This window comes from Lepidochelys olivacea (genome assembly GCF_965140295.1).
Source record: "Lepidochelys olivacea isolate rLepOli2 genome assembly, chromosome: 1".
NCBI lineage: Eukaryota > Metazoa > Chordata > Testudines > Cheloniidae > Lepidochelys > Lepidochelys olivacea.
The window spans coordinates 238,134,635-238,149,870 of NC_140411.1; the positions used below are offsets into that span (position 1 = coordinate 238,134,635).

Genomic DNA, 15,236 nt, shown 5'->3' on the forward strand with positions numbered 1-15,236 from the left:
CCTAGGTAAGCTCAGTTCCTTTAAATTAGATCTTTTAGGACAGCTTTAACCCAGATTTCTCTTAAAGGGGCCAGCAATCCCATGACAGGGACTTTTTAAAAATAATGAACGGGTTTATTCAAATAGTTAAGAAAATAAAGACAAAGTAACATATGGAGTCAAGGGGTTCCAGTTAGATAGACTAGGAGACAGAGTATGTTTACACTGCATTTATGGAATGTGATTGCAGCTCATGTACACATACGCAAACTAGCTTTAATCTATCTAGCTTGGGCACTGGAGCATTGAAGCTGCAGCAGCACTGATTTCGGTGCCCCATCCAAGTAATTACCCAATTTTCTGGGTGGGTTTATACAGCCCACACTGAAGCCCATGCTGATGCATGGTATCCGAGATTAGGTATACAACCCATGATTGCACTATGGACATGCCCTCAGAGAGCGAGGATCTCTACCTCTGGCTTGCTATGTGATCCTGGACAAATCACTTGACCCATGTGAAAAAAGGTTATAATAATACTTATCTACCATTCTCTCCATCTAAGTTTCACTGAGGGCTCATCACCAGCTGCACAGGATGTCGTGAAAAAAATAAAGTTAGTGAAGTACTTTGAGAGCATTGTTTAAAGCATTATTATTATATACAATGACTACAAATAATAATATAGAGCGCTACCAAACTATAGAAGTAGAAGTTTCTATAGTTGGATTCTCATCCCCATTCTGCACTTTCATACAAGGGCAGTAAAGGGCTGTGGAAGAAACATGTTGGTGAAGGAGCAGTGTAGGACCAGCGTAATCAGCACTGCGTTGCCTGCTGTCATAACCCAGAGAATAGGAGGCATGCTGAGGGCACAAGGGACCATGCTGAGTGCACTCAGCACTACAGGGATTCTGGGTTGCACAGCACCCCACAGGAAGAGTGAGGCTGTCATAAGTTTAAGGATGACTAGCAACAGGTCTTGGCATCCTGTCCACATTAAAATTTACAAACATGTTAGTTAAAACTTGTTCATTAACATGTGCTAAACCATGATTAGAAATTTAAAATAGGGACAAACTGACAATTAGTTAACTGGTTCCATGAAGCTTATTTAAATTGATGAAATGAGAGGATTTTCTTGGAGTAACACACACAGACAGTGCAAACAAACCTCATTTACATTAAAAGAGAAAAAAACATTCACTCTAGCAAAATTGTACATTTCTCCAGGGTTTTAAGATCTTGTCTGACAATAATTCTAACAATCAGACCTTTGTTTCAAGTCACTGCAAGCATACAGTTATACTCCGAGGAAATCATTAAGGAATCTATTCCCTGTTTGATGCATGGATGTTACTTATCATTACTATTAACAGGACTTGTTTTTACGCTGTGCTTGCAGTACACAAGGCTGCAGCTTGACAATACTTTAAATTGTGAGGAGATGGGAGCGAGTAGGGATTAGAGGAGATGGGATCAACATTGATCTTAAATGTCATGCTGAAATTAAAAACAAATGAAACTGTAATCAAAGGGCAATGGGGAAATAAGGAAAATCTAGGGGGTTAAAATGAGGACTTGGGGATTCTGCTGTGTTCTAAAAAGTTATTGACACATCATAAAGACAAGCCTGAGCAACACAGTTCAAACTGACATCAAGGTGCAGATCTAGATAATTCCAGAGAGAGTTTAAGAGGAGCAATGCATTGATTCAATTGTTTGGGTTCAGGCCCTTCTCTCATGTATTAAAATGTTAATATTGCCTTTGGTTGTATTCAAAGGTGCTGGGCAATACTCTGGGGTCCTCTTTCCCAAGAGGAAGTACAGTACAAGCTGTGACAATGTGAGCTTTCCCTATGCTGGGCCTCAACACTTGTGGCCCATTCAGCTTACAAGCCCATTCAGTGCTTGGCCTATCTATTGAGACAAAGGCACCAATTGTGGTGGGGATTTCTGTGTGGTGAACGCTTGTCCACAAAAACCAGAACTGAGATCAAACTTGTTTCATACAGACTGCTAAACTGCCATTAACCTTCAGTCCTGACCAAGCCGAGCTGAATCCGAGATTAAAAGCTTCATATTATGCTAATACCAATCAAGCTGCAAAGCGATTATTAATAATACCTAGCTCTTATTCAGTGCTTTTCATCTGTAGATTTCAAAGTGCTTAAGAAGAAGAAAATATCATTATCCCCATTTTACAGATGGAGAAACCGAGGCACAGAGAGGTGAAGTGACTTGCCTAAGGTCACCCAGCAGAGCCAGGAATCGAACCGAGATCTCCTGAGTCTTGGCCCAGTGCTCTAGCAACAAGGCCACGTTGCTCCCTAAAGCTTTTTCAAACATTTTACAAAAACCAATACAAAAAAGCACATTCTTCACGGAACTCAAAGAAGAAGCGTTTTGAACTAGAAGATTCAAGCATTCACTGGAAGTGCTTGCAGTCCAAACCCTGCAGCATAGTCACAGTGCATTAGAGCGAAGTCGACAAGAAATATACCAGGGTAGTTACAATATGCAAGCTGAGCAAAAAACGTAAGCAACATAAGTTAGGTATGAACAACTCTTTTAATAATCTAAGGAGTTATTAGTGATGTGCATAAAGAGAGGGTTTATTTGTGTGTTTGTGTTTGGAGACAAGTTAATCTTTTGTGTAATTTATTGATTTCAGTTGACTAACTCCCTAGATCAATTAAGCCTATGATTTGTAATTTGGCAGCGTCTCTTTAAGCCTAAAAGAGGGCATACTTTCTGAATTCTTGTCTGTTTTTTACCTGGTAAAGTGGCTCGTGGCTTGGAGGTCTGAGTCCTGTGGACGAAGGTTATCATACACATACTTCAGATCCTGGATGCTGTTCAGCTCAGGCAACCCTGCATGCAGCATCTTTGAATAAACAGGATTGATCCAATAAATGCACTGAAAATAATTTAAATGAGACCGGGCTAACTAGAAAAAAAATGGAGTTACAGAGAAAGAACTCTCCCCATTTATATTTACAAACCTCTCCTAATTTGGGCAATGTGTGACTCTGGGTATAACATGCAGAGAGCGGATTAGGAGAATGAAATGCATTCTTAACCTCTTCACATTGATACACCAGAAGACGGTGTATTCAAATGGATTCAGGACCTCATGAATTGAATTCCTTGCAACTGATCCCTCTATGAGGAGTCCACCACCTCAGTATACACAGGAACATTATTTTTCCCTCTCTGCCTCCTTAAGGCAGCAAAGGGCATCTACCTACAGATCTCCAGGGCAGGCTGCAAACACCGCCTTCAGCAGTGATAACCTCCTCCCCACCAACCAAACAACACTAAACCAGAATGGATGTCTCCCCTTACTCTATGAACTCCTTACACCTAAAGGGATACCTATAAAAACATTACACCCCAATGTCACACTATTTCAAATGCATGTAATTAGGTACATACACCTACCTGTAAGAAACTGGTTTTGTTAATGTACCCAGTTTTAGTTGCAACATACCAGTTACCTTTAGCCTCTCTGTGCCTCAGTTTCCCAGTCCAAAAGAAAGGTATAATAGTAGTTGCTTGCCTCTACAGAAGTATTAGTAGGCTAGAATATGTTGTAAAATGGCTTGAATATGTCCTATGTATTATTATTGGATGAACGACACTTCCTAAGTGCAAAGTCTTACTTCCTTCCAATCTTATTTGTATAGTAACGAGAGTTAACAACATTGTCAGTGCAGTGCAATGAGAAGTGGACAACTAGACATGTTCAGTGTGTCCAGCACACCTGTCTCTTCTTTAAAATGTTAAAAAAAGAAGAGAAAAGTTTCGAATAAATGTTTTAAACCCACTGACTTTGCATATTCCCCACACCGAGTTGAGATGATGGACTGTGTGTAATAGAGAGAAAATCTTTCCCACCCATTTCTCAGAAAGAATACAAATATAACTTTACCATTGCTGCTTGAGCATGTACATTCTGCAGTGAAATATATTTCCAGTGCAGACAGAAGTGCCCACTGATCTCAGAAGACTAAACCAAATAAAAGGGAGACATAGCTTTTGTTGTAAAATGAAAGGGGGAGAGAAGAGGGATATTTGTTTTCCTTATTTCTTTCTGTCTTTTAAAATCAATGTGGTTATATTTTGGGTTCTTTTCTCCTCAGCACCATGGTTGAGATGTTGCCTAATGTCTCAGGCTCTGTCTGGACTGCTTCTGGAACTGTGACAGCTTGAACACTGATTACGCAGAGGAGACTGAAAAATCACTGAGGTGAATTCAAATGGTTTAATTTCCAAGAGAATCCTCCCCTCCGTTGGGAGGGCTCTGTCAAATACAAAATGGGCACAGGAGCACAGGACTGGAAGGGACCTTCTGGGTCATCGAGTTCTGTCCCCTGCTATCACACGCAACCCTATCAGATAATCCTGGTAATAATTTAACAAAATCAATTTTAACACTAGTTTGCCTCTTCTACTGCTATTGGGATGCTGTTCCAGAACCTCTCTCCTCTTATGGTTATAAGACCTTCTTCTAACTTCTAGCCTAAATTTATTCCTGACCAGTTTCTGTCCATTTGTTCTTATGCAAACATTGTCCTTTAGCTTAAATAGCTCTTCTTCCTTTTTGGTGTTTACCCCCTGACATATTTCTAGAGAGCAATCATGTCCCCTCACAATCTTTGTTTTGCTGGGTTAAACAAGCCAAACTCTTCCAGTTTCCAGGTATAACGTAGGCCCCTCCATTCCCCTGATCATCCTAGGAGCCCTTCTCTGCACCTGTTCCAGTTAGAGTTCACCTTTCTTGACAATGGGCAAGGCACAATAATAATATTTTGCAGTTACAAACACATAATATTATTTATCCATACATCTTCAAGCAGTTTACAAAAGTACAAATATCCCCATTTTATAGCTGGGACAACTATGGTGCAGAGAGGTAAAGTGTCTTGCCCAATGTCATGCTATGTGTTGAGGTGGGAAAAGAATCCATGTCTCTTCTAGTTTCCAGTTTGGTGCCCTAACTACCTTACACCAGAGGCAAGTGGCATGGCTTGGACTCCCTACCCTGGGGATATGGGAAAGACGAGCCCAAGTGCTAGGGAAGCAGAAGGTTGTGTGGGTAGGACTGGCTTCTCTGCATTGCTCTGTTGGCTACCGTTCCCACTGGCAGCATGGTTCCTTGAGGATCATCCAGCCCCTCCATCATTCTTGCTTTGTGTAGTTTCTTTCCTCTTGTATCATATGGGACAAGGACGGTTCCCAACACAGTGATGCTGGAGATTGATCAGACAAGACTTTGGGTGTTTTCCAACTGGTTGTCCCAAGTGCACATATGTTTGGGCACCAGCTGGCTTGGGCTACAATACTTGACCATCACAGGTATTTTAGTTATCTGATGTAACTATATATAAGCCTGAGCCACAAACATTTGGATCTGGATTTCTAATCCCCCAAAGTATGGTAATGTTTGGATCTGCTCATAGTGAAAAGGAAGTGAAGGGCCAGCTGTAAGGGTGGACCCAAGTTTGGATGGCAAACATCTCCAAGGGTATTGGCATTCAGATCCAGAGTTGTGGGACAGGCCCATCTCTACATGAAACAATTAATTATACTAGTACTGATACAGCACTTTTCACACAGACCTCAAAGCCCTTCACCAAGATGGGCAAGTTTCATTATCTCTATTTTACAAATGGTATTTCCGAGGTGTGGCAAAATGGAGTGATTTGCCCAAGGACACAGAGTGACTTAGTGTCAGTGAATCTATATCTTGTATCTCTCAGTAATGACTGTCTATTTCTTACTCACATTTTAGCAGAGAGCTGATTTGTTAGGCTTCCTTGGAGAATCAACTATATAGACCTGTCTATATAGAAATTTCTATCTGGAAAATCCTGGATTTCACATGATTTTTTTAACTAGTTGAATGCTGCTCATGGCCCCCAGAAACCCTCTGCTATAGTTCACATTGATTCTTTAATGAGAAGAAAGCTGATAAACTACAGGCTTTGTAGCTGAACTCTTCCAGCGAGGCTCTTGGGCCTCCCACAGATGTTTCTGCTTTTCAGAGTGATGGGAACTTCATGGCTTATTTCTTCCTTCACTCCCTGGAGCATATACTGGTACTGCTGATATCTGGAAACATGCTGCTCATCACCAAGAGAATAAAGAATTAACTCCACACTGGGCCAGAAAATATTGTGGTTCATAATCACAATTTGCTGGACGCCACTAGCAGTTACTCACCATTCAAAGCAGATAGAGTTTACAACTCCAATCAAGCACTGCACATTTTGAAACTGGCCTTATACAACTTCAGATTTGACTTTAAAAACAAACAAAAAAACAACTTTATATAGACATCTCAGAAAGCAGAACTCAGACAACGAGATGCAGACAAGATGCAGATGTTCAGATATGCACAGAACATTCCATCATGGAAACTTGAGACTGCTTTTTCTGCATAAAATAAATATGAGATGGTTAGTTTATCTTTCCTTTCCTGCTACCATCTGGTATTTTGCACTAGTGAGCCAAAAGTAGATCTTACCCCATTGTCTATTTAATTGTCTATAAATTACCCTTTTTACTATATGTGATGGAGTAGTCTGCCCTTAAGAGTAGTGGGGCGTAATGGTCAGCCCATGTGGCATGGCCCTTTAAGAGTTTGAAAGGCCCAACTGTATATACAAGGACCTGGGAGATATTAGGAGAAAGGAAGCAGTCCCAGGAATAAGAAGTATTCTGGAGGAAATACTGTTACTGCTTCTTTAAGGGCCAGGACCCTTGCAGAGAGGGCAAGGCAAGGGTCCCCTCCCTCCTCCTTCTCCCCAGCCAGCTGGGAATGAGCTGGGAGAAGGGGACCAGAATAAAGGCTGCCTCCTCTCTCCTAGCAGGGCAAGCACCAGGAATACTAACAGGGAAATACTAGCTTGCTGAGCAGTCTGAAGCCTAAAGGCTAAGGGAAAGGCACCAGCTGAGGGAGAAGCTGGCAAAGGCCTTATGGCTGGCTAACCCATAGCTCAGCTCAGGAGAGGACAGCTCTTACTTCAGGACCAGAGAAAGTGATTAAGAGAACTCAGCTCCAGGGAGGAGAGGTGGGGGGACTCCTGATTAAGGAGAACAACCAGGGACTAACTAATGCAGCCCATTTGCAAAGGAGACTCCTGATTAAGGAAGGGCTGAAAGGAGTAACCCAGAGAAGGAACCAAAATGGGTTCCAGAATCAGAGATTATTTACAGATGCAGGAAAGATGTATCTCCTGAAGGAAGGAGCCAGAAACTGCTTGTTGGACTGAGTGGGAGAGACAAGTGTCCCTGGGTGTAGCTGAGTAAGCTCTTATTTATGGCTCTGGTTAATGAGACCAACTTGTGACACCACGCCTGACAGAAAGGTGGTGTACTGGAGTGACCTTCATGCCACCACACTATGGCACTTAGATTCTTTTAGTTTTGACTGGCTGCTTGTGTCATGGGGGGAGCCAAATTCCCCCTTCAAACCTCAGTGAGACGAGCGGGGGCTTCCTCAATGTGATGAGGCACTCATCTCTTGAGTGCTCCCCAGTGGCTGGGGACGGTACTGCAGTCTTTCCTGCCTCAGGCATCCCCTGTAGGTTGTCGACCTTGCTTTGTAGGTCTTCAGTTGCTCAGCCCTCCGGCCAAGTCACTCAGTGTAAAATGGATGAATGGCTTCCAGGGTAGCAAAGTGTTTGACACACTGTCTGCCCTCAGCCCCATCTCTGGGACCCTCTAAGTCCTATCCTTCACTTGGGCTTCCCAGCAGAGCCTTGTCCCCTTCTCAGGGCTTTGGCCACTTTGCTAGTAGACTGGTGGGGAGCCCACCCACTATTCTGGGTCCCAACCCAGGGACCCTTTAAACACGCATCACTGCCTCCAGTTTGCTGCTGCTATTTCCCTGGGCCTTTTCCCATGTAGCCCCTTTCTCTTCATCCTTACCTCAGGGTTATAGTTGTCAAGTCTTCTCCTTCCTAGGGCCAGTAGATCAGCCCATTGAGCTCCTCTGGTCAGAGCAGAGAACCCATCCTCACCCTTCTTGTCCCAGCCAGGGACTGACCCGCTTAGGCCTTGCAGCTCTTTTTATCGGAGTCTACTGGGCTCTAATTGGCTGCTTCCACAAGGCCTCTCTAGGCAGGCCTGGAAGCTCCATCTAGGGTGACCAGATAGCCAGTGTGAAAAATCAGGACAGGGTGGGAATTAGTTATCTATATAAGAAAAAGTCCCTAATATTGGGATGGTCCTGATAATATCAGGGCATCTGGTCATCCTAGACTCACCTTCACTGCTCCTTCCCAGGGTGTGTGTGTGTGGTAGGATTGCTGGGCCTCTAGCCGGAGTCCTCAAACGATACACCCCATCACACTCAACTTCCTATGTTTGTTTTATTTCCTTTCACTTAGAAGAAATAAGAACACTCATCCACAGGCGCTGAGTTCCCCTGTCAGTTATTTACAGTCACCAAACCAGAGTGCAATACCATCAAACTCATCCTTCCACCAAGCTGCACCTTATAATCAAGCGCTAACACACCGCTGTATGCTGGCCTGTAGCTCAATCCAATACTTCTTTTCAAAGGCCATGTGAAACAAATGGAACCAGCAATGTGCCCTGAATGCCAACTGATCCAAACTATGAGAGACCTGGGGCGGGAGGCATTCCAGAGCTCTGTGGCCCTTGTGCAGAACACTCTCCCAGCATCACCTTCTCTGTTATATGAAAGGGGCTCTAGCATCAACACCTCTGCTAACTGCAACCATCACACTGTATTAAAGGGAAAGAGGCGGTCTCACAGGGGGACCTGGTACTAGGCAATTTAGAGCTTTATGGGTTAAAACCACAACTTTAAAAATCTATCCAGAAGCTCTCAGGTAACCAGCATGAATCATTGAGCACAGATGTCCATGTTCACAGTCAAGCTATCAAATGGGCTCCCACAGGGATCAGTTCTGGCTCCAGTTGTGTACAATATCTTCATCAATGGTTTAAATAATGGAATAGAGAATACACCTATAAAGTTTGCAAATGATACCAAGCTGGGAGGGGTTGCAAGTGCTTTGGAGGATAGGATTACAATTCAAAATGATCTGGACAAACTGGAAAAATGGTCTGAAGAAAAGAGGAAGAAATTCAATAAGGACAAACGCAAAGTACACCACTTAGGAAGGAACAATCTGTTGCACACATACAAAATGGGAAATAACTGCCAAGGAAGGAGTACTGTGGAAAGAGATCTGGGGGTCATAGTGGATCACAAGCTAAATATGAGTCAACAGTGTAACACTGTTGCAAAAAAAAAAAAAAAAGCAAACATCATTCTGGGATGTATTAGCAGGAGTGTTGTAAGCAAGACACTAGACGTAATTCTTCCACTCTACTCCATGCTGATTAGGCCTCAATTGGAGTACTGTGTCCAGTTCTGGGTGCCACATTTCAGAAAAGATGTGGACAAAGTCCAAGGAAGAGCAACAAAAATGATTAAAGGTCTAGAAAATATGACAAAGGAGGAAATATTAAAAAAAATGGGTTTGTTTAATCTATAGAAGAGAAGACTGAGAGGGGACATTATAACAGTTTTTAACCACATAAAAGGTTGTTACAAGGAGGAGGGAGAAATTTTTTTCTCTCTCAACTCTGAGGATAGGACAAGAAGCAATGGGCTTAAATTCCAGCAAGGGCGGTTTAGGTTGGACATTAGGAAAACTCCCTAACTGTCAGGGTGGTTAAGCACTGGAATAATTTGCCCAGAGAGGTTGTGGAATCTCTGTCCTTGGAGATTTTTAAGAGCAGGTTAGACAAACACCTGTCAGGGATGGTCTAGATAATACTTAGTCCTGCCAGGAGTGCACGGGACTGGACTAGATGACTTCTCAAGAGCCCTTCCAGTCATACGATTGTCTATGATCTCTGTACTCCATACTGGGCATCCCATTGCATGCCCCAGTTCTAGCTTCAAAATTGCTTTAAGATGGGAGACACATGGCATATTTTGCAATGTATAATTTTCATTTTGGCCATAGGAGTACAGTTTTGCTGCACATCAGAGGGTGCTCAGAGAGGTAAGATTTGGGGATCCTGTGCTGGGCACAAACGATCCTTAGTGCCATGCAGTACAGCATTGTGAAGTCTCCTGGCATGCCACCACACAACAAGAATATGCGGAGAAGACAGCAGATCCACTCACCGCCATACCTATCATTTCTCCTCTCCTGCGTATGAGGGGTACACGTGATGCAGAGCCCTACGGATTTAGTAGCAGTTGTGTAGCCGATATATGACCATTCCACAGGCTTAGTCGGGGATTCCATTGCTCCTCCCCTAGAGAAGCCCTGCAATGCACAGTCCAGCTTCTTGCTGTTTGCACTGGGCCTTTGATTTGGGCTTTACTGAGTAATGTCTCATCCGCAGAGCTGAAAGTGCTTTACAAACATTAATCAATAAAAGTCTCAGATTACCCCTCTCAGCCTCAGTACCATTATACAAGCCTCTGATAACACACCCCTGTCTCTACTGGAAATACCTTACCCGGTGCATTCTAGGACTGCATGAGCCTTTTTCACGGCTGCATCACAATTGGCTGCAATCAACCAATACACTCAGGTCTTTCAACTCCTTTGTCATTTCCTACTGATACTTCCCCAGCTTATAGCAAAAATTCTTGTTGTTTGTCCCTAAGATCTTGCACTTTGCATTATTAAATTTTACCCCATTTCTATTACTCCAGTTTACAAGATCATTCTTGTCTGATATTCTGGTCCCAAGACCAATCCCTGAGGAACTCCACTAGTAACCTCCCTCCAGCCTGACAGCTCACCTTTCAGCATGACCTGTTTTAGTCTCCACTTTAACCAGTTCCTTATCCACCTTTTAACTCTCATATTAATCCCCATCTTCTCCAATGTAAGTAATGATTTATCAAATGCCTTACTGAAATCCAGGTAGATTAGATCTACTGCATTTCCTTTGTCTAAAAAATCAGTTATATTCCCGAAGAAGGAGATCAGGTTGGTTTGGCACGATCTACCTTTTGTAAAACCATGTATTTTACCCCAATTCCCATTCACCTCTATGTCTTTAACTACTTTCTCTTTCAAAATTTGTTCCAAGAACTCGCATACCACGGAGGTAAAAATAACAGGCCTGTAGTTTCTTGGATCACTTTCCCCCCCTTTCTTATAAACAGGAACTATATTAGCAATTCTCCAGTCACAGGGCACAACCCCTGATTTTACAGATTCATTAAAAACCTTTGCTATTGGCCTTGCAATTTCACATGCCAGTTCCTTTAATATTCTTGGAAGGAGATTATCTGTCCCCCCACTCCCTGATTTAGTCCCATTAAGCTGTTTCAGTTTGACTTCCACCTTGGATGTGGTAATTTCTACCTCCATATCCTCATTGCCATTAGCCACCTTGCCACTACCCCTAAACTCTTCATTAGCCTCATTAAAGACTGAGGCAAACTATTCATTTAGGTTTTGGCCATGCCTAGATTATCTTTAATCTCCACCCCATCCTCAGTGCTTAGTGGTTCCACTTCTTCTTTCCTTGTTTTCCTCTTATTTATATGGCTATAAAATCTTTTATTATTGGTATTAATTCCCTTTGTAAGGTCCAACTCTGCTTGGCTTTTGGCAGTTCTCACTTTATCCCCTTCACTTTCTGACTTCTAACAGGTAGCTTTCCTTGCTGATCCCTCCCATCTTCCATTCCTTGTAGGCTTTCTGCTTTCTCTTAATCACCTGTTTCAGATGCCTGCTCATCCAGTTTTGTCTGCAACCCTTCCCTACAAATTTTTTCTCCTTGGTTGGGATGCAGGCTTCAGGTACTTTAAATCAAAGTTGCAGAAACTAATTCCAAGCCTCCTCCACATTCGGATCCTTGAATTCTTCAGGCCAGTCCACTTCCCTAACTAATTCCCTTAATGTTTTTAAGTAGGTTCTTTTGAAATCAAGGATCCAAGTTGCAGATCTATTTTTTGTTTATCCTTCCATTTACTCTAAACTGAATTAGCTCATTATCACTCGAACCAAGGCTGCCCTCTACAACTGGTTCTTCTTTGAAGTCCTTATGTAGCCTTCTTTCTTTATTGTATTTATCCCAGTAACAAAGCATGACAGGATTCTACAATAATGGCTCCCGAAACACTGTAATGGCTGCAGTGTCCTAGATCAATCACCATAGCGTATTGTAACATAATACATTCTGTACGGTTAGTTTAATTAGTTCTCTTCTTTAATTCCAAACAGAGTTAGGAAATGGCTATTTGAAAACCTGGAATTAGGACCGGGTGAAATATTCACCAAAGAAAACCTTTTAATTTGAGTTGCTCTGCAATTGGTTGAAATCTTACAAAAATGTTTCAATTTTGAAAAAAAAAAAGGGTGAAACTTTAATATCAGCAACAATATAATTAGCTTTCACACAAAAGAGAGGGCAGAATGATGTTTTGCAGGCACAAAGGTGGCACTCTAAATAAAGTTACTAACATTTGCATGGGAAAAAGAATTCCTGGAAATGTGGCAATGCTCTAAATCACAGTACTAGAGACTTGGCAGAATTTGATTATTTTACAACTTTGAGTGATAACATCGATTCCTAAATTTAAGCATTTTTTCAAGTTTTATCGATTTACATTTTCACAACTGCATGAAATTATTTAATGACAGTAGACACTGAGATTCAAAGTTAAACCTTTAGAACGGTTAACAAATTGTACACATCACATGTCAAAATATACAAAGTAAAGACCCTTAAGTCAAATGCTAGTAACTTCTCAAGCAGCATTTTTCTTACTTTTCCTTAATGTAAATTTAGTTTATTAGTGGTAAAAATATATATATTAATTGGTTTGGGGGTGTACAATGAAATTGACATTTACCGATAAAAATCGAATTCTTCTAAGCCTAGCTACAGGGGAAAAAGAAAACAAGAGGGATTGGGGTTTTTTTGGTTACATCCCTGACATTCTTACCATCTCCAGCAGGTTCAAGAGCAATTGGCTGTGTTTCCTGACTATATTATAAGCTCGACAGCAAAGCTCCACAAACTCTTGGAAGCGCTGTGGGTTTTTTCCACCTTCTGTGATGAAATACTCCATCTCTGAAGTGAAGATAAAAGGTGCTCGGTCCCTTGGAAAAACAAGATACAATGAAAAATGGCAAAATCTCTCAGATGGCTGATCTTTTTAACTCCTTGATAATATTTGTTTTCCCAATCTTTCCCTTCTCATTATTTCTTCCCTCCCTTCCTCCAGGGTGGATAACTCCAGGCCAGAACACCCAGTGATGCTGACTAATTGTGGCAGACACAGGTCTCTAGGTGAGATCTTCTTAGTGCAAATGGTTGGGAGCAATTTGGGGAAGCCAACAACTGAACACGATTTTTTAAAATGCATTTTTAACTCTCACTGCTTCAGTTTCCGACTCCCTGCCTCAGAAAAATGGTCTTGATGATGAATCATATTCTCCCCTGATACTGAAATATTTAAATGCTGTACTTGAACAGAGTGGGATATAAATATAACTCCCTACCAGGCAAGAAGTGTATTTAAAACAAACAAAATCCCCCCAAAGCTAGGGTGCTTTTCTGCTTTTGAGCACACAACTGTGAAGGGTTGGTTCTTATCTCAGCTGCACCAGAATAAATCCAGATAAACACTGACTTTTATCCAGTTACTCTGGATTTAGACGGATATAAATTACTAGCAGAATCTGGGCCCATGGCTTGCTTTTTTAATAACTTGTGGATTTTGTAACTATGCTATGGTATTGCAAAAGAAAATGAATTAGCCAGGCTTTTGCTAAAAATTCTCCCTTTTGAGAGCTTCAGCTTTAACATAGCCTGATATACTGTTTTACCCCAGCACAGAGAGAACTACTGCAGGATTTTATTCCTCATAACTGTGTATACAGATATATGTAAACAGATCAGAGAGCTATAACCCAGGAAATATACACAGTGGATTAGATTTAACCCTGAGCTAGAGGTGAGCCTGAGCCAACCTCCAAAATCTAAATATTCCCAAATCTTTGGGAGATTTGAACTCCAGACACATTTTTTACAGTTTGGGGCCCTTCTCTAGTTAAAAATTCACTCAAGAGGGGTCTGACCCCATTCCAGTTGCTGATTCTTCCCCACAAGAAACCTGAACAACTTCCCTACAAACGATTTCCATCTCAGCATCCCCCAGCTCATTACCAGTCTCCTTAATCTCCTGCAGACACATGCTCTTTGTATGGTTGCAGTGATTAAGCTGAGTTGCATTGGATGCTCATTGTGGGGCTTGGAAATTCACCCCAGGCAAAACTGGCAGCTTTCCTTGGATTCTTATTGCTCTGAATACCTCCCCTTTCCCACAGTGTCTGGATTAAAGCCTCCCACCCACCCTCTCTCTGCCTTTAAAAACTATCCACACATAGGTGGGGGGAGAAGGGGATCAATCTAAGATACGCAACTTCAGCTACGAGAATAGCGTAGCTGAAGTCGACGTATCTTAGATCGACTTAGAATCACTTACTTCGCATCCTCACGGTACGGGATCGACCGCTGCCGCTCCCCTGTCGACTCCGCTTCCGCCTCTCGCCCTGGTGGAGTTCCGGAGTCAACAGCAGAGCGATCGGGGATCGATTTATTGCGTCTACACTAGATGCGATAAATTGATACCTGATAGATCGATCACTACCCACCGATCCGGCGGGTAGTGTAGACGTGGCCTTAGAGACAGAAGTTATTTCCATCCCCTGCTTAACACAGCTACTTCTCTTTGACATTAACCTCTAAATATTCCTATATCATTACTGATGGAGATTTGAACCGAGGACATTCACTCAAGTCAGCCTGGGAGATAGTCACAGAGCCAAGCCTGCAAAACTGATCATTTTCACCTAATATAGGAGATGGGTCCAACCCCAAACCCTGGATTTTAAAGCTCCTCCATTTTTGGTGGTGTTTAAAAACCAAACCTCAATCTCAGATTTGCGGCAGGGTCCTCTCTTTATAAGGGGCCTAGTCACATCTCCAGATATGAAGCACCACTGTGCTCTGTGATGTTTGAAATCCATGTCTGAATTCTGAGATTTGCATCCATCTACACAGAGAAATAAGATATTCTGTGAAAGCACAGTTATTCTAAAGCAAGGTCAAATCTCTCATGTTAAATCAGCAACATGGTTATTTGAGCTGAAATCAGAAACTTCGAGTAACAGAGTTTTCTAGTGGAAGACGCAATTTGGGGTACAGCACGACTTTCATATGGCACA

At 42.2% G+C, this 15,236-nt stretch overlaps 1 protein-coding gene across 1 annotated transcript in view; it reads right to left on the minus strand.

Annotated features, from left to right (window-relative positions):
- Nucleotides 1-15,236, minus strand: part of PIK3C2G (phosphatidylinositol-4-phosphate 3-kinase catalytic subunit type 2 gamma) — a gene marked incomplete at its 5' end in the record, with an annotated part of 290,505 nt that overhangs the window by 72,388 nt on the left and 202,881 nt on the right. Inside the window, 2 exons of the mRNA XM_084630371.1 lie at nucleotides 2,757-2,866; nucleotides 12,950-13,106. Coding sequence (XP_084486497.1) covers nucleotides 2,757-2,866; nucleotides 12,950-13,106 — 267 coding nt within the window. The remainder of the gene's footprint in view (nucleotides 1-2,756; nucleotides 2,867-12,949; nucleotides 13,107-15,236) is intronic.